The sequence below is a fragment of the Carettochelys insculpta genome, chromosome 13, assembly GCF_033958435.1.
Source record: "Carettochelys insculpta isolate YL-2023 chromosome 13, ASM3395843v1, whole genome shotgun sequence".
Lineage (NCBI taxonomy): Eukaryota > Metazoa > Chordata > Testudines > Carettochelyidae > Carettochelys > Carettochelys insculpta.
The window spans coordinates 42,144,075-42,163,483 of record NC_134149.1 but is presented as its reverse complement, the minus strand read 5'-3'; the positions used below and the strand labels follow the sequence as shown (position 1 = coordinate 42,163,483).

The 19,409-nt window shown below is 56.6% G+C and overlaps 1 protein-coding gene across 4 annotated transcripts; it reads right to left on the bottom strand.

The window, feature by feature from the left end:
- Nucleotides 1–663: 663 nt before the first annotated feature.
- PRRG3 (proline rich and Gla domain 3) lies at nucleotides 664–18,933 on the bottom strand. Of its 4 annotated transcripts, XM_075007897.1 has the most exons (5): nucleotides 18,835–18,933; nucleotides 15,568–15,614; nucleotides 13,633–13,674; nucleotides 6,174–6,334; nucleotides 664–5,645 (listed from the first exon to the last, which is right to left on the bottom strand). In XM_075007897.1, exons 3-5 carry the CDS (start codon nucleotides 13,637–13,639, stop codon nucleotides 5,109–5,111), a joined length of 705 nt encoding a protein of 234 aa, XP_074863998.1. In that variant the 5' UTR covers nucleotides 13,640–13,674; nucleotides 15,568–15,614; nucleotides 18,835–18,933; the 3' UTR covers nucleotides 664–5,108. The 4 variants fall into 4 exon arrangements, 2 of the variants coding, with proteins under 2 accessions (XP_074863998.1, XP_074863997.1); XM_075007896.1 differs by lacking the exon at nucleotides 15,568–15,614 and having other exon boundaries at nucleotides 18,835–18,897; XR_012647313.1 differs by lacking the exons at nucleotides 664–5,645; nucleotides 6,174–6,334 and adding an exon at nucleotides 9,876–10,480.
- Between the last annotated feature and the right edge of the window lie 476 nt (nucleotides 18,934–19,409).

Below are 19,409 nucleotides of genomic sequence, written 5' to 3'. Positions count from 1 at the left end.
CCCCTGCGGAAATCTCCCCCCACATCACCATGGCATAGCCTGGGATGCTGCTCGGAAGCACATGGCAGCTGTTCCCTCCTGGGCTACAGCTGTAGCCAATCAATATTACCCAAGAACCCCTGGGGCCTCGCTCATTAGCGCTACTCGCTGCATAAAGTCAGTTACTTCCCTGGGCTGAACATCCAGTCAACCAACACCCTTTCCTTCTGGTTTTCATCCCTGGTGCCCTAGGAAGGGTTTAACAGACTCCAGTCAGTGCGGGACTCCCTGTGTTTCTAGCACAGCAGTCCGTCAGCAATTTCAAAGATGAATTTCATGTTGTTCCTGCTCTCTCGAAGCTCAGTGCCAGCTCCAGGCCTGGGCACAGAGCTCTTCAGCCCTTCCTTTTCAAGCTGAGTTTACCAACCTCCACCTTAGAAAGTTCACTGGAACCCTTCAGCCTCACATAGCTATTTACACTAGTGTAATGGGCATGAAAAATGGTACTCTGGTGACTTCATAGTGCTTCACTTTGCACTGAGGTAGTGACTCCACAAGGTGCAAGGCAGGAGTGGGCCCCACAAGAAAGAACTCCATGCTAAACGGGGGCTGAGCTCCCAGACCCAAGAGGTTCATTAGGCTAAAAGGAAAAGTTACACTAAACACTTTTGACAGTGGGTTTTTTTAATAAATACTGTTTTGGCACAGAAATAGACCAGGTTGTACAGAATACAAACTGCAGGGTTAATAAGTGTGAACAGAACAGAGAGAGAGAGAGGGGAAGAAGTTCCCATTCAGGTCCCTCTGTTCCTTTTCAAGCATTGATGGATCCTCACTCTACTATCAACCATATATACCTCTCAGCCCGCTACAGCCCACATGGGGGACACAGACCCACAGGGAGAGGGACACAACGAACGGTAGTGCAGGCAGCTGCCTCTGGAACAGAAACCAGATTTTCTCTGACCCTCGGTTTCCTGAGTCCACCTTTCTGCTGTCCAACATTGTCCGGCCTGAAGGCGTGAGCCCAGGGGTGTGCTTGGGCCCCAGGCAAACCTGGGACAGTTCAGAGGTATATGTAGTGACGGGAGTTGCCACCCAGCTGAAATGTCCTTTCACGCGCATGTTGGGGGAAAAATTTGTGCTCATAACGTTGCAAGGATGGCAGTGCTGGGCAATTCAATACTAGCACAGTGAGACCACCACATGGTGAGGCTGTCAACAAGACCAAGGTGAGGTACGAGGCAGAGAGCAGGAGCCCCTCACCACGCAAAACAGAGCTCCTGCGGCGTGGAACTCATCAGCAGGGTTGTGGAGCCAACTGGAGGTGCAACCCAGAGAAGGAACTCGATTCTTTCCAAGATGGCATGCAACAGGCATACAGGCAGTTCATTCCCTCAGCCTATCCCAAGCGTGAGCTGTGGGTCCCAGTGCCAGTCAGGGCACAAACAGTGTGTGACTCAGGAGCACTACCCAGTCACCATGGATGCATTGCAAAGTAACAGAACCAAATCACTGTTTGGCTCCAGTAAGCTGCACTCAGCTCCTCTTCCAAAGCCGCTGTGACAAGGGGACGCCATGAAGTTAAAAAGCAGACCCCACCACACAGAATTAGCCTGCCAGGCTATTAACAACATTTGCGTTCCCAACAGCCAACAGCCTTCCCTGAATACTATTTGTGTGCTGGGTGCACTTCACAGCTACCCCCCCACAGGTGACTTTCACATCACGCTGTCTGCCTGGCTTCTCTGCCTTAGCACAATGGGGCACCTTTTGCAATCACAGGGTTGCCGAAGGGATTGAAAGATTTCGTGGAGGAGTGGGCTCAGAGGGTATTTATTTCATTAAACCTTTCCATTGCTGCCGTTTCTCTCCGATTTTACTGTCCTCGTTGTGCTACTGTTTTCTGGAGACGGGAAGGAAAGAATCTGGAGTGAGGCAAAAGCCCTCAAGGAAACGATAACAAAGGTGGACCTTCCACGTTGCAGCCAAATTCGCTGCTGGTGAATGAGAAGGGAGTTGTGCCTTCAGAAGAGCTGAAAATTTGGTCCACTGGTTAAAGAAGCTGCTTTCTGTAATTATTTATGGTGTTTGTTCTTTGTAATTACTGATGTTCTGTTCTCTGTGCTCCAACCCCACTAAAAAGCCAGGGACTAGAAAACTGCTTGGGGGGCGGGGGAGGGAAGGAAAGGATATTTCGAAAATCCAACATGATCAGTGGCCTGACACTGCCTCTTTTTAAAAAATGCTGACAAATTCGGAAAGATCCAGGTCTTAGCAAACTTGCCCACACCCTCCATTTCTGCACTTTCCAGGCATTTGGAAATGGCCCCCAGCACACAGGCAGGGAGCAGCCTGGGTCCTGATGTCTGCTATTGCCGATGGAAGCTGGGACGGGAAGCGTGCACTGCAACTGGAGAAGGTCTGAGGGTGCGTTCTGGTTTTACACTGCTCACCCTAGAGCCTGAAGTTCAACGCAGCCCTTATGCAGAGCCCCCAGAGAATGTAGTCCATTCCAGGCACCAAAACACTCTTAAACCTGCAAGGAAAAGGGTGTAATCTCACTGCGTTGTCCTCTGCAGGCAGCAGGAGCTCCAGAGAACCTGCAGAATCTTACATGGACCTTTCCTATGCTCTGCCCATTTACCCTTCGCTGGACCCTTTCGTACCTGGACCCAAAGATCTCAAAGCACTTTCCAGGCAACTAACTGAGCCTCAAAACACCCCGTGAGATGCTGTCCCTGTGGATGAGGAAACTGAAGCACAAAGAGGGTAAGTGATTGTCCCAACATCAAACTGTGCATCCATGAGAGAGCCAGGAACACAGCCCAGACCGCCTGGCTCCCCGGCCTATCCTGAACCACAGTCTGCCCCGCAACATGCATGTGCCATACATTTGCGATGTTTCTTCTCTCTCTGTCCAGTCACACCTGGCCAGAAGTCCCAGGAGATCTGACCACTTGGCCACCTACACAGCACGGTGCCCTGAGAACAAGGGACCCTCACACAGAGCCACCGTTGTGAAGAGAGGTAGCGGCTTGTCTCAGACAAGCACCGTGCAGAAAACGCTTCCTACCCATACGGCCAAGCCAGCTTCTGGAGAGGCTGGGGAAGGATGAGGGACCAGCTCCTAACCCCCTGCCCCCACAGCACACACAACACTTCCTGCTTAACAGAAGCATTGTGAAACACCTGAGCTGGCTAGTCAAAGCAGCTGACTTCCTCTGAGTTATGGCCTGGATGGCTTTGGGTTCCTCCTTCCCCCATTTTACTTCACAAGGGCAAGTTCACCCACAATTCCCCTCCCACCTTTTCCTTGTTCCTCTGCATCTCCTGCCTCCTCCAGCTCTGCCCTGCCAGCTGAGCCCCCGAAGGCAACAAAGGGCAGCACAAGGTGTTGAAGAAGGACATGCTCGCCTGGCCCAGAAGGTACACCAAGCCTTCAGGTCCCCAGTCGACTCCCAGCTCACCAACCCCAGAGATGCCCCAGGGTCTGCACAGCAGCCTGCCTCAGCACGGAGCAGCCTGTGAGCCTTGCCTCGGAGGAGAACAGTCTCACACCCCTCACCTTGCAGAGCTGAAAGGCCCACAGAGGCAGAGCTGCCAAGCAGGATGAACGGACATGGGGAAAGGATGCTGTAATGCACCTGCCTCCAGCCAGGGGAGACTGTCGTTCAACACCGCCCTTTCTGCAGATGGTTCCCCAACAGCCCGCGCAGATGAAGCTAGAGGCTGGGGCATAGTGGGACAGGGAAGGGGATGGAACAGCAGCCTCGTTAGCTGCATCCAGTTGATGGGAGAGACGCTGGCAGAGGTCAGAGCTGGGGTGGGTGAAGGAACGGGTGAACGTCAAGGAGGAGAGGACATCCCCACCTTTAAAGAAAGGGAAGAACCTTAAAAATCTGCTGTCTTGCAGGGCAAAAGGACAGAGAGTCCACCCCCCTCAGCCACAGACAGGAGGCAAAGGAGGACAGTCCCGGCCCATCAGGAGAGGTACAGAGGGGTCATCCCTAGGGCGGACATGTTCCATTAAGCAGCGGTCACAGACAGGGGCACCAGGTCCCCCCAGCTAAAGACATTCTCTGCACAGGCAATCTTGGGAAATAAAACACCGGCGCGCAGAGCGCCTCCCTGGGGGCAGGCCCTTCCCTTGGGAGACCGCAGAATGAACTGAGAAAAGCAAAACTGATTCCAACTGCTTCTGTCCCCCGGGGCCGGGCCACAGAGCTGGAGGGTGGATCCGTTCCCGCCCCTGCTGTGCCGGGATCTCTTGTGTTTGGCATTTCCACGTGCACTAGAAAGCCAGGAGAAGTCACTCTTCCAAAGGCCGAATCAACTGGCAGTGCTAAGCAAGTAAGCAGTGACCGTCCCCTGCCCTCTGCCACACCAAAGATCCCCCAGACATAGGACCAACATGGTTCCCGAGACACAATCCATCTTCCCTCTCTGAGGGCCGGTCCCACAGCTGTGTGTGCCGCAGCGCCGGGCTGCCAGGGGCAGCCAGTGCACAAGCAGCAGGGCTGTGGCCACGGGGGCAGCGCTTTCACTGGCAGAATGGCACGACGCCTGTTTTGGGGCTTGAACGTGCTGAGGAGAACGGCCACGGGGCCAGCGACACTCTGCCACTCACCGGCTGGTACGGCACTTGTGGGAAAGAGCTGGCGGGGCCATCTTCCCTGCCTAGCATGCCAGAGCGCCCCTCCCTGCTTCTGCGAGGGCCACCGCCGCCTGCTCGGGCGTGGGGGCAGAAAGCACCATCTCTGGAGGGTTTTGTTCATGCTGCTCTGCTCTCCCCATAGCAAAGGAAGGGAGGGATGCAGAGAGAGGAACCCCCAGCCAGCCACTGCTGGGAGAGCCCTTTACCCCAGCAATCACAGGGGTGCCTCTCGGGGGCAGGGCCCTCTCCACACAGAGCCTGTGTGACTGGATTGTGGCTGCGGGAGAGGGAATTCCAGGGCTTGCGCCACCTTGCACCGGCGGCTGCTTCCCACTGCACCCCCACCGGGACTCGGGTGCGCGAGGGACAGTCATTTTTGGTGAGCAAAGGAGGTAAGGCTTTTCCGTGACGGCATCGGCTAGCCAAAGTGAGAGGGAATCGCACCGGAAGGAGGGTCCGGGTGCAGGCCCCGCTATTTGCCCCAGGCCGGGGCCGCGCCCACTATCTCTTCGTACTTGGGCGGCGGGTCGTTATAGGTGATGCTGGTTTCCTCCCCGCTGCTGCTCTCCGGGTGCCCGGTCACCTCCTCGTAGGACGGGGGCGGGGTGGCACTGGACAGTCTGGAGAGGACGGAGGCGGAGTGCTCCGGCGGGTGAAGAGCACCGTTCAACTGGGAGCTGCCTCGTGGCCAGCTGTCAGCAGGCGCCCGGCCGCTGGGCTCACGCTGGCTCTGCCCTTCCCCCTGGCTGTGAGAGGTCTCGCGGTATACCATGACCCTGGGGAGGCTGCGGCCAGCTCGGCTGGCCAAGTAACGGTTCTGGGCGTAGGAGGGGCGGTGGCGTGTCGCCTTCTGCAGCTGGCACCTCCAGAGGATGAACAGGGCAATAACAATCAGCAGGGCCACGCCCAGGAGAGGCACCACCACGTACATGGCGTCTGACCGCTCCGTGCCCTGCCCGGGGTCCTTGACCGAGTAGACCGAGTTGGTGTACCCTTTCCAGAACTCCATCTGCAGCGGGCAACAAGCAAGCACCAGTCACAGGCTCTCCTGGCTGAGCAGCGCCCGGCTCCCTCACGCGCCCAACCTCCACAGTGCAGCCAAGGCAGAACTGTCCCACCACCTCCCGCAGGGCTTAAACCACGGAGCCAGCCGCTGAAGCGTCATGGGAACCAGTGCACAGGGCTCTGGGCCCTCACCCTAGCAGCAGCAAGCGGCTGAGGGACCCCCAGGCTAGCCCCAACTCCTGCCCTGGTTAGTCCGGGGCGCAGAGCGCACGCCAGGACCACACGGTGGCCACGCCACCACCACAGCTCCCAGGGCGGACGCACCGGGAAGAGGAGATGGCGTTGCATGGGAGAGGTATGCAACGGAAAGCTGAGCCCAGGCTTCCTGCTGAGATCCAGGGGACAAACCACCTTGAGGGCAGGGCAATCCCCTCTCTTTCCCCTTCATCTCCCTCACCCCCACCTCAGGCCTTGAGTCCTCCCACCAGTCGGGCTCTGGGCCCCACAGCCCCTCCCCCCCGCCCCCACCTACCGTTTTCTCCTTGTTCTCAAACACCTCCTTGACCTCCTCATAGCTGCAGATCTCCTCGATGCACTCCCGCTCGATGGTGCCCTGGCGGAACTCCTCCAGGAAGCTGTTGGCGCGGGGGAAGCGCTTGAGAACCGAGTGGGCGTTCTTGGCCCCCAGGAAAACTGAAACACACAATGCAGAGAGGTGCTGAGGAGGAAGGAACCCTGTGCACCCAGTCCCACCACAGTCCAACCAGCAGCTTCTGGCTACCACAGGGCCCCGTCAGGCTGGGGCTAGAGCCCACCCAGTCCTGCTAGCCAGGAGGCACGACGTTCCTACCAGTGAGAGGGCAAAACCAGAGCGGAGCAGCTGCTTACGGGTAGTGGCAGTTATGGCCAAGAGCCACTTATGGGTTGTCGTCTGCTAGGACCAAGCTGGCCGGACCTGGCGTGATGGAACCCTGGGCTGGGCTGAGGAGGACGACGGGAAGAGAGGTTCACAAGCAGGGCTTTAGGAGACCGAAGGGAACACGTGGGGGGTTCTTTGTCACTTCAAGCCTGCAGTGCTGTCGTCTGTCCCACCCTCCGTCCCGGGAGAGCCAGTGCAGCGAGGGGGCAGAGAGGTGAGGCTGAAGAATAGCACTCAGTCTGGGATCAACCGCATCAATGTGGCAGAGGGGCTCTGGGCCATGACCACTACCAGCCTCAGCAATGGGGCCATTGGCCACACCTCAGGGGGGATTTTAGTCACCCCGGTGCGTATTGTTCATGCTACAACGCCGCCCTTTGCCGCTGCGGAGGGCATCCTGCCGCAGTATCACCCTCCTGCGGGCTCCTGTCTAACGCCACAGGAAACCTCCACTCCAGCCACCCTGTACCACCGGTCCCAGTGCCTTACAAGAACGTGTGTGTCCGTTTCAATGGCCTGGATTACAGGCAAAGCGCCCACTGTGACAGAGGACCAGAGCTCGGCTGGTACCACTATGCTGCTGACCCTTAAGGGCCATGACAAGACACAGTCCCGGGGCACAGGGCAGCAGCATGGATAGAGGAACAGGTGCCCCCAAGGCAGAGGGACCGAGCCCTCCACTGGCCAGCAGATGCACCACTGCCCAGGAGACCCAAAGCACATGCATCTATCAGCCGCCAGAGCCAATAACGAGCAAGGACTCAATTCAGAGGCACCGCCCTCTGAGGAAAGGGGAGGGGGCCTTCCGCAGGCCTTGTCTATGTCATCCTCAGCCCCTGCTGCAGCGAGGTGACAAGCCAGCGGCTCAGTGGGCGTCTGCACCAGACAGCACCCCAGTAACCGCAGCAGGGAACGGTGCCGGTCTCAGTACCAACAGGTCAGCGTGGCGCTCTCCCTCCAAGCCCACGCTCCCACCCGGACGCGGCAGCTGGGGGAGAGTCTAAGAGGCTCTGTGATCCCAGGGGGACTGCAGGAGAAGAGGCCAAGCACCCGTCGCTCTCCGGAGGTTGGCTTCATTTCCTGTTCCCCTTCTCAAACCAGGGCGCACTCAGCTCAGGAAAGGGGCCAGCAGGAGCTCTGCAGAAGCCATCCCAAGGTGCATCTGACAGCTGCTACGAAGCACAGAAGAGCCCTCACAAGACCTGCAGGGAGCTACACCCAGCAGCCCACGCCAGGTCGGCTGCAAGGCTCAGGCTCCTGCCCTGCCCATGGCTGGATCTGTGCAGTACACAAGGAAGACACGCACAAGATGAAGCCCCACTTTGGGTCCACCCCAGGCTACAGGTTGGGGAAACCAAGTGGTTCAAGAGCACCTATGGAGGAGCAGCTGTAGCTGCCCAACTTCCTAGCAAGGAAGGGCACATTTTAGTGCTGTGGACTAGCCTCACTGGGCAAGCACCAGCCCATCAGGAGGAGAGTGCCAATCGCTTGCAGAAGAGTAGCCACTGCCCTTGCAGCTCGCTCTCAAGGGCAGTTATTTGTCCCGAGAGGCCCAGTTTAGGGCTGGGCTTCAGACTCTTGCAATGGCACAGCCTTCCATGCAGCAGCATGTGCTCAGGGCAGCCAAAGCAGCAGAGCGAAAATTCAGGGATTTCAATAACCAGGATGGCCCCAGTCAGTGGAACCCACAGACCGATTGCGTGCCCTGAACGTGTGCATGGCAAGGGGTCCCACTCACTGGGGATCATGGGAGGAGCATACCACGTACCCACGGTGCTCAGAGCACACAGGAGAATGGTCAAACATCCCGGACCCTTCGGGTACACACGAAACAGTTGGTCAACCTGCAAGCTGCCCAGGTAACAAGTGCTCCGTGCAGACACTTTCTAAGGGCAGGACAAGGAGGGAGACTCGTGCTAGCAGTCAACTAAAACCGTTCCTTCTCTTTACCGAGGAATCCTTTGTTGCTGTACTGGTGGCAAGATTACGCCGCATGTTTTCATGTGACCTTCATTTTCCTACTTTCAGCCTGTCAGGGCGAGTGGTTTTATGGAGTATCCTACTCCGGAGGCATTGAGGTGTACTAGCAATTACGGCTGGTACGTGCCACCATCTTCTGGGCACGATGGGATACGCCTGATGGGTTACTGCATCACTTTCCTCCCCGTGGTATATTCATATTTCCTCTAGTGAGGAAAGAACAGCTGCTGTGTGGATTGTGATACTGGCAGACCAAGTGGAAGCTCATGATAAGATCCTTGTGTCTCAACAGAACACAGACAAATACGTAGTTGGAAGCAGTCTGGCTCACCTGCGCATTAACGCTGGTAAAATTGGGTATTAGAATTTAAGAACATGCTTAGACTTTACTGAATGCTTGTGAGTTGCTGCATGTATTAATCTCACTTTACAACATGGGGTACAAATGCTGTAAGTAACGTTGAAGCACTTGTATTGTAAGATTCTCTGAAACTCACCAGGCAGGAGAGAGAGATTAACCTCAAGTGCCGTCACCGACAGGGTATTTCGTCCTGGCCTAGAGGGAGTCCCATCAACACCGGATGGACTATGGTGGGCCATTAAAGAGAACAAAAGATATTTGTTACTCTGCCCGTTTCCCCCCCCAAAGATGCGTCATGCCAGTGGATTCTCCCACCAGCTGGGTACACAACTCAGAACGCTTGGAGGAATAGGAAGAAATATGCCTAGCATGGAAGACCTGGACCTTTATGCTCCTTGGACGTTGGAATCAAGATTTTCTAGGCATAAGAAAGATCCCCGGAGTTTTGCCCAGGTTAGCCCTAAAGGACACATACAACTTGCTTTTTATAGAAGTTGCTATTACCTCTTGAAACCGAAGATGGTAGCTCATTTGTGTTCGTATGTTTACCTGCCTTAACACATAAATAGCTCGTTTCCTTGTCTACTTAATAACTATTTAGATAGTTGGTTACTGCAAGTGTTGTCCCCAGTGTGAGAGCTAAGGTGCAAGTGATGTGTGGTAAATGACGGGCCCTTTAGAACAAGGAACCTGAATGTTGCTGTGATTTTTGGTGTCAGGGACCATCACAAAGGTACCTTCACCTGGGAGTACCGCAAGGGTCGGTCTGTAACTCCATGTTAGGGCTGTGATAGCGCCTAAGAAGTTTATGCTTACTAATCGGTGAAACCTAGATTTTCGAGCAATTAGGGGTTTGTGCCTTAGGTTTCAGCCATCTGTTCTGAGGCTGGTACTCCTGCTCCAGAGTCACTGCAAGCACCTCGACGTGGGTAACAGAGAACAACATGAAGGATGAGAGTTACACTGACTTTTCTCCAGAATCCACTTTATTATACAAAGACGCGAGCCAGCTGCAATACCAGCCCAGAGTAGCAGATTTACAGAAACAAGGGCAACAGAGAGATTATTTTACAGGTCATCAAGTGCATCTCATGCAGGCTCCAGGTCTTTGTGAAGGAGCTTGATCGGGGTGGTGGTGAGGGAGCTGTCCCGAGAGAAGCACCGACCAGGTTAACAGGCTTGTACTGAGCAGACGGTGCAGGGATCGGTTGCTGGGTCAGCTTTGGCTGTCCTCCGCTCTTGAGCCTTCATACCCTGGAGGTCTCTCCCCGCACATCAATGGACGGTGATTAGTTCTGCCGAGAGGGCAGGGAACTGGACTTGATGACCTCTCGAGATCCCTTCTTGGCACCAGCCCCTCCACCTCCTGCTTCGACCGAACCCGTCTTTCCGGAGCGCATCTCACTTCCTGCTCCTCACATTGGCACGCTCACGCTGAGCTCCTCTGAGCTTCCCTTTGTGTTTCCCGAAGCGACAAGCCTGTTTTCTGGACCTCAGCTTTGAGAGCCTTCCACCACTGAGCAACCTGCCCACCTGCCCCATTCCCTGCTCTGGGACAGCCACGGGGCTGTACCGGCTTCTACAACGAGAAAAAAAAATAAAAAGCAAAAAACAAAAAACCACATAAATAAGAGCTTCAATAAGAGAAGCAAAGGCTCAATCCTTCCATGGATCCCCAAGGAACACAATGGAAGTCACTGTTCTAGCCCAGCTTGGAATGCTAGTGCCTTCACAAAAGCTCTCCTTGGCCAGAGCCCACAAGGACCAGCAAGAAGTCACACATGCTATAAGAGGGGAATGCTAAGACACCGCTACAAAGAACAAGGCAGGGCTGCAGAGCGTCATCACCACAAGGGATATAAAATCCCAGTTACTTAGTTAACTGGTTAAACATTATATTTAACCAGTTAACCACTTAAGGGGCTGCTCTAGCTGGCTGCAGAGCCTTTCCCACAGCGTTCCTTGGATGAGGGCTGCTCTGGCCAGGCTAGGGCACCTACCACCCGTGGAGCAGCACCCTGGCCGTAACCAGTTAACTTCATCCCTGTAGGACCAGGCTTACCATTTAACCCTTAACATCCCTAATGACCACAGGCTACTTATCGGAGGAGACTGTGAAGGGTAGGACTGTAACAGAATTTAAGAAGGAGCTCGACAAATTCATGGAGGTTAGGTCCATAAAAGGCTATTAGCCACGGGTAGGAATGGTGTCCCTGGCCTCTGATTATCAGAGGCTGGAGACAGATGGCAGGAGGCAAATTGCCTGACCATTGTCTTTGGTCCACCCCCTCTGGGGCACCCGGCACTGGCCACTGTCAGCAGACAGGCTACTGGACTGGGTGGACCTTTGGTTTGACCCAGGATGGCCGTTCTTATCAGGCAAATGGGAGCCTCCTAGGTATTGTCTTTGCAGACAGTCCTAGTGAGAGTAAAGATGGAGTGTCAGAGACAGGCTGGAAGATCAGCCCTGGCGTCGCTTGCATACAAGGGGGAAGGGCAATGCAAGCAGCAGCAGGCAACCTGTGGCCCACTGGCCTCCTATGTGTGGCCCATGAGACAGTTTGTTTGGAGTTACTCACGGGCAGGGTTGCCAGATTCCACTGGCTTCCACCCAGGTAGTGTTCCTCCTGCCAGTATTACTAACGTGACACTCACGGAAAGCAACCAAAGAGGAAGCGAGGTGCATGCTGATTGGACACAGCCTTGACGGTGAGAGCTGTGCAGCCAATCAAAGGGATGCTGCAGTTCAACTGGCATCCCTGCAACTTCTAGGCAGGCAAGCGCAGCTCACAAAACAGCCCTGTCCTGGGACAGTGTCTGGGTTATGACAATCTGGCAGCCCACTCGCGAGCCTCAGTTGCCCCTCACCATTCTACAGGGTAAAGGGGAACAAGCACCGCCCCCAAACTGGATTGGGGGCAGGTGTTCAAAGGCACGCCGTGAGCTAACAGCAGGGTCCTGTGTGCCTCTGACGAGACCCCTGCGTACACAGGCGCGCTGGCACAATGAAAGAGGCACTGACACAGCAAAGGGCAGTGAGGGTTAAGGGTTACTTGGCATCCCCAGCGGATTTCTTTCAATGCATCCAGTGCTTAACAGCAGGTAGAGTGAGCAACGATTATCCCAACAGCTCCCATGGCCCATGTCAGCCGTACTTCACTTTGCTATCGCAATACACCGCGACCTGTCTTTCAGGCGTTAGACAGAAAGGCACAGCACCGCGGCTGCAGTGTAGCAGCATGCTAATTGGATGCAATGGCCCGGGGGCCAACAGATGCAGGGCCACAGAAACCAAGAGACAGCTCCTGCAACCAAGGCCTTATCTACAGACGTAAGCCGCGGTTTGTGTTATTTCAGTTCCCCCGCCCCCCGGCTTCTCCAGCTCTCAGTCCAGGCACACGGCCCTGCTCAGCAGCTGCTGTGTACAGCAGCTCCTACAGCCAGAAAGACATTGAGCCGGGTTCCAGGGTGGGAGGCCAGAGCTGGGGTATTCGTGGGAGCAGGGTTCCCTGTAATTTTTCCATCCAGGGATAGAATAAATTTTGTTGTGTGCACGGAGGCATGGGGGATGTGCACCACCAGACATGCACGGTGCCGGCTGTGGGTGTTCTGCTAAGCAGCTGGGCAGCACCTGAATCTCTTTGGGGCAACTGCCGAAGCGCTCAGCTTACAGAGAACCTGGCAGCGGCGGAGCAAAGATGACACGAGGATGACCAGCTGTGGGGAGAGGTGGGCCCTTCCACCCTGGTACAAGGTGACAAACCACTAATGGTAGAACCCAGAAGAACCCACAGAAATCTCCCTCCTGCTCCTGCACTTGGCCTCCCCCCAGCACAATACCGATACATACCCGGCCCACAGCAGCCCTGGTCTCCGGGCTCTGCCTGCTGACTCAGCTAGATGACTGTCTCCACTATCAGCTCTGGATCCTGGTATCCCCAAGCAGAGCCCAGAGAGATCCCTGATGTCAGAACCTCCAGGCCGCACACAAGAGCAAGGGGGGAGGATTCAGTGTCGCTCTTTAAAGATGAGACAGGATTTTTCCACCCAGCCTTGTCAGGCTGAACCATCGGGCTCTCGATACGATCGCAGCACAGCTCACTAGTCCGAGCAGCCACTGTCTCAGCCGGCTACTCAGCTTGCACACCAACCACAGGGCCTGGGTCGCCTCCTCTCCCAGCTGGTCAGCAAAGCCCACGTGACACGCCGATCTGCCCCAGCCACGCTCCCAGGAAATCCCAAGAAGCGGCGTCCTGGGCGCACAACGGAGCGCCACATCCTAGGGAGCCCAAGTAACAGACCCCAGCTCCGCACGGCCTGGAAAGCTGAGCAGGCAGAGGCAGCCCCCAGTGCGCTGCGAGAAAAGAGGAGCCGGACTCTGTGAACAACTGGGATTATCAGCCGGTGAGCCGGGCCCACCCGGGCATGGGGACAGAGACTGAGCCAGGCTGAGCCATGCGGGGTGGTGGGGAGCCAGGGGTGTCACAGCCACACAAGAGGAACCAGAAACTGACCCGATGGCTCGACTGCACAACAGGCTCTGACTCTGCAGCATAGTGATGCTCAGGGGACAGAGCCATCCCTCCAGCCTCTGATTCTAGAAAGGGCTGTGGCACAGCCCCGCCTCTGTTAGCCAAGGCCGCCCAGACAGTTCCCTACCCGCCTCTCGGAGAGGAGCCCGACAGCCCTTCCCCCTCCCCGCCCGTGAGGCCCTCACTGGGAAATACTTACTTGCCATGCTGCCTTGCTCAGACACGCAGGGCTCTCACCTACCTGTTGGGAAGAAAACGGGACAGTCACGGAGGGCTCAAAGCCTCAGGCCCTTGGTCACACCACTAGCAGGGACTGACCTGTGAGGAAAACTGACTTTTTCTGCTGCAGGTCCCAGCTGTACCCACCAGCTCCCCGGAAGCCATGAGCCCCCTTCCCCCCGGGAAAACCTCCTCCAGGCTCCTGTGGTACACACCGCACATCACAGACTGGCAGCCGGCCTGCCCCCGGATCCCCCAGCTTCAGGACAGGGCCCAGCAGAGGCTGCGGCTCACCCCAGAGTACCCAAGCAGCAGGCCACAAGGCCTCCAGGGGGTCCCAGCCAGCGCGTCTTCATTTCCCAGAGCACATGCGCCACTTCGGCGGGAGAGGGGGAGAAACGTCTGTCCCATCACATCACGTGGGAGAAAGGCAGCACGCTCCGGGCACCACAGGTTAACTGCCAGCCCCTGTCCAGCATCCTCTGCCCCCATATTAACCACCCCCCGTCCCAAGGCCAGCGCCTCCTACGTGGGCAGGAGAACTCTGCCTCCAGGTTACAGCCCGAGCCGGCGACCTGCTGAGGCCAGGTCTATGCTATGAAGCTTTGCCAGACTAGCTCTGTCAGATAGGACAGTGAAAAAACTGCAGCCCCCGACTCTCACAGCCCTGCTGCCGCACCAGTGCCTTTCACTGGACAGCTCATGTGCTCTGAGATGCTGGCCCAGCCAGCCCGGCAAGAGAGCTGCCTCTGCTGCGTCTCCCCTAGGGGGCGCACCGGTCCGGGTCCTGCTCTCACGGCCGACACAAACGGCTCAGCGCGTTCGCAGCTCCAGGGGGTATTGGGGCTGCTCAGCTGCCTCACAGGACCAGGCCCCTGAAGAAGAGCTTGGCCTGCAGGGGGCACACGGAACTGCGGTGGTGAAAGCACCAGGCCAGAGGGGAAGAAACAAACCAGATTTCTTCACCCTCGTCAAAGCCGACCTGCAGCACAGACATTCATTGCGCTACGGGCTTGAAAACTGTGCCCAGCCCCTGCTAGCTTTGGGGTGAATCCACCAGCCACAAAGGGGGAAACACCCGCTTTGCCTGACAGCTGTTTGGGGCAGGGACCATCCACTCTGAGTTTGTACAGCCCCTGGCGCACAGAGGCCCAGTAAGGGGTTCCCTCGAATTTTTCCCATCCATAGGTGGAACACATTTTGTCATGTGCACCAAGGTATGTGCACCACCGGTCAAAACAACTGCTGCTAGCTGTGGGCACTCTGCTAACCAACCGGGCTGCCCAAGTGCTCAGCTTACAGAGAACACTGGCCAGGAGCCAAGGCACCACTTCCACGTAAGCTGAGTAACACTAATACAGTAATAGTACCCCCAACTGCTAGGAACAGAGGATGTTGGGGTGCACCACATGGGGAAGGAGGGAACAAGCAGCCAGCTACTCTACCCTTCCCCCACCTCCTGGCTACAACTACTCCGCCCACGCCCCCTCAACGTCCTCCAATTTATTCATTTTTAAGCCCTTCTCCTCGGTGAACTGTCCCAGGAGCTGCTGTGGCTGTTCACAGCTTTTCCGCGGAGCGGCAGACTGCTACAGCTGTCGATTGTTCCATTGCTGCTCAGCCTATTCAACAGCAGCGGTGAAAACGAGAAGAGTCCCATTACTGCTGCCTGGTACAGCTCAGAGCACAGGAGTGCTGCTACCTTTAGAAGGTTATCTGGCGATAAACAATGAAATTGCATTATGCGGAAGCGTCTGGTGCCCCTTCGCACACAGGATGAATTTACTATCCCCCGGTGGACCCTGGAGAATCTGTTCTACCACTTCCCTATTGTGTTCTGGTGCCAGTACAGGAAATCTCCTGGCTTTCCTCCCCACGTCACAGATCTGCCCAGCAAACGCTGTCCCACTCTTACCCCAGGTAAGACAGTGGCACAGTTCCATCCCCGGAGCTCGAGGGCCACTGCAAAACAGAGGCAGAAAAAATTTCTCATTGGAATTAACTTTTATTATTAAGGGAGAAAAGAGGAGAAATAACAAGAGACAAAAGGTACGCTCGTCCGAGGTCTGGGCAGATCCAGACCAGACTTTAAGTACCTTAGAGACCATTTCTAGGGCCAGTGCTAGAAATAAATGACATCTCTACAAAACCCGGGAACCGAAACTTCCAGGAGCATAGAGCAATTTTTCCTCACTCCAATGGGGCAAACAATCGTGACCCTGGCACCCAACCGCCGACTAACACTTCCACCCACCATCATCACAACCACATTTTTGCATGATGTGAGAAGCTGTCGTATCAAGAATGGTCGGAGACACTTTTCAACCCTGCAGCTAGCAGCCCCCCCTGCTCCCCCGTCTCATCTCATCAAAACTGACAGAAGTTTCAGTTAAAAAACAACCACCTTTTGGCAGGTGTAAGTACATAACGCTGTAGAATGTAAAAACTTTGTTATATAACTGGGAACACACAGCCACAAAACCAGCTACATATTTCAGCATTTTTAATGAGAAGGATGAGCCTGAGACCCAGCAGCAGATCATGCTGCACCCCCCTTATAAAATTTTAGCTCCCCCCCCCCCACCCCACGCACACATACTTTGCACACCCTTGGCCTATCTAGTGGTCTGCCAGTCTAGCAGCTTTTTGACTGCAAAACACTTGCTGGAACTAAAGTGGAGATGGAGGAACAAAGCAAGATAGCCCCTAAAATCAGGTCCTCTCACATCCCGCCAGGGCTAGGAAGAATTGGACCAATACGGATGCTGTCACCACTGGAACTCTTTTCCAAGCTCTGATTACTCCAATAGGGGAGACTTGGGTCCCTCATGCAGAGACATGACACAGGTTTGCAGGCCTGTAGCTATCCAACTGGGTCTTCTCTGGACTGTGAGCCCCTCCTTCTGCCTTTCCTCCAGGTCAGAATCCCCCCACCACCACCACCAGGAACCCAAACTCCCCCGCAAACCCTGCCCCAGGTCACAACCCCCTCCTTTACCCCAACTCCCTCCCAGACCCCACACCGCCTCCATTAACATCACAGAAGAGCACAGCCCTTGACCACTTATCAAATTCTTGGGCTGCTCCCCTCCCACCCCCCCAAGTTATTGCCCACCCCTGACCTAGCATGAAGGAGTTGGGCTGTTTAATCCAATGGAAAAAACAGCCAGGTAGCTTTGCACTTGAATATTCATGTCTACGCTATGCACGATTGACGTGGGTGTATCACAGCAGCAAGGGACAAAGATTATACATGAATGTATTTATATTCTAGGCATGTATTTCACATTTCTGAACCCACCAGCAGCACAGACACCCTTACAAAACACCGGGATTGGAACGTGAAATACTCCACTTCAGAGGACACTGAAGAGTTAATTCTTTCTGCTTAAGGATGACAAGCCAAGAAACCCAAACCCGGAGCCTGGCCTCAACGCCCACCCGATTGGATCCCCTCCCTCCTTCACCCAACAGTGTTTTCCTCCTCTAAAAATACACCATCAATAGGAGGTTGCCATGGCAATGGTGAGGAGGCGTGAGGGATACAGCAATGGAGATGGTGATGCTGATGCAGTCACGCATTCGTGTCTTCCACACCTCGCAACCCCGAGAGCCCCCCACCCACTCCCCCAACAACACCGCCGCCGAAGGAGGAAACCGCGCTGGCAGGCTATGGCGTCTGCTGCCTCAAGTGACCCAGGCTGCCTCTGCAGGGGTGTGTGGTCTGGGGGGGGGGGACGCTTAGCCTGAGCCCCCGATCCTCTCGCCAGCGCACGAGCGGATGGCGGGATTCCGTAAGACTACTGACGTGTGGAACACGTCGGGAGGCTGCCGGATCGCCAGGCGTCAGAGCGCCAAGGATGCCAGCTGCTTGGCAAGTTGGAAGAACTATTTTTGGTTTCAAAGCCAAGATCATCCCACCAGGAAAGGCTCCACAGGCTCCGACTGCCAGAGACCACAAAGCCCCAGAGTGGCTGGGACGACATCCTCACAAACCCTCAATGGGGCCTGAATTTGTCCCCACACACCAGTCCTAACGCTCACCGGGTTCGGAGCGGTTTGCTTGCAAACAGCCGTGCAAACCGATATACCCGCTCCTGCGCCAGTGCCTGAACGCCACCATATCCCCACTGGAACCTGCCCCCCGCATCCACAGGCCCCATGCACCCCAGCAGATGTCCCCCCGCCCACACCCCCCCCCCCCCCCAGCCAGCACTCTTCCGGCTCCTTGGAGCTTAGCACTCAGGAGCTGGTTCGTGTCACTCTTCCTGTTCCCCCCACGCCTGCCCAACCCCCTTTCCTTCCCCACACCCCTGACATTCCTACCCCACCCCTGATTCCCACAGGCAGGCTCAGGCCCTTCCTCTGTTCCAGAGACCCAAGCCTGTCCCAGGACCAGCCCACGCCCATTCTCAGCATGCCTGCCCCAGCCTCCAGCCAAGTCTCTCCTGCACCTCTCAGTTTTCATAGCCCTGGACTTATGCCAGCTGCTAAAAATTCACATGTTGTGCTGCCCTGCTCCCTCATGCCCCACTGCTTCCACTCCCCTGCCCCTGGACCCCCACCCCAACATCAGCTCATTCCCCCTCCAGCCCTCATGCCTTCTCCCTCCTCTGAAGCCCTCCCACAGCCCTATGGGCCCCTCTTTTATTCCCCACCCCCATATCCTCCTCCACCCCCCAGCTCTATGTGCCTCCTACTCTATGCACCCACTCCCCTAACCACCCTTCACCCCCATGGGCCCCTCCCTCATCCAAGCCCCAGCCCCATATCCCCCTTTGCCCCCATGGGCCCCTCCCTCATCCAAGCCCCAGCCCCATATCCCCCTCCACCTCCAGCCCTATGGGTCCCTCCTCCATCCAACCCCCAGCCCCATATCCCTCTGCCCTAGCCACCCTCCACACCCCCGCCCTATGGGCCTCTCCTCCATCCACCCCTCCATCCCCATATCCTCCTCCTGCCCCCTACCCAAGCCACCCTCCACACCCCCGCCCTATGGGCCCCCTCCTGTATTCACCCCCTCCCCTAGACACCCCCCAGCCCTATGGGCCCCTCCTCCATCCAACCCCCAGCCCCATATCCCCCTCCCCAACCACCCTCCACCCCCAGCCCTATGGGCCCCCTCCCGTTGCCCCACCCCTTTCTTCGAGCCTCCTGCCCCTTCCCGCCCCTTCCCCAGTACCTCATGCCCGCCGCAGCTCCGCGCTCCCCGCGCACACAGAGCCGCCGGCTCCCTGCACGCCCGCCCGGCGCAGCCCCAGCCCGCAGCCACCAATGCCCGGTGCACACCCGCGGACAAGGGGCGGGACCAATCACAGAACGTGGGAGGAGCAATCAGACTTCTATAGCCAATCACTAAGGTCCTGAGGGGAGGAGGGTGCTCGCCTACACTCTACCCAATCAGAGAGGGCCAGAGGGGGGCCCGTCGCTCCAGACGAGACCACTCATAGCGCGGCAAAGGCGGGTCTTACCTTTTGTCTTGTTCAATCAGAGGGCGGTCTTGCCTGGAAGGGCCCGCCCACTAGGGAGTGTGAAGCCCTCTGCCCCGCAGGGGGCTCTGGGAGTTGTAGTCCTCTCGCTTGGGTCGTGCCAGGACGCCTTTAGCGGCGGTCGGCGCAAGCCGGGCTGCTGGGCCCGCCCAGCCCCAGGTCTCCCCTTGAACAGGGCGGAGCGGCTGTTCCCGGGGGAACCCGGCCAGAGCACGTAGCGGGGTCACCCTGGGGCGGGGCTCCCCTGCGATGAACCCAGCCCGTGCAC

Excerpts from the sequence above, each read along its gene's own strand:
- PRRG3 (XM_075007897.1), bottom strand. Across the intron at positions 5,646-6,173 it reads TTGAGAACAAGGAGAAAACG|ATGGAGTTCTGGAAAGGGTA; the intron begins GTAGGTGGGGGC and ends TGCCCGCTGCAG.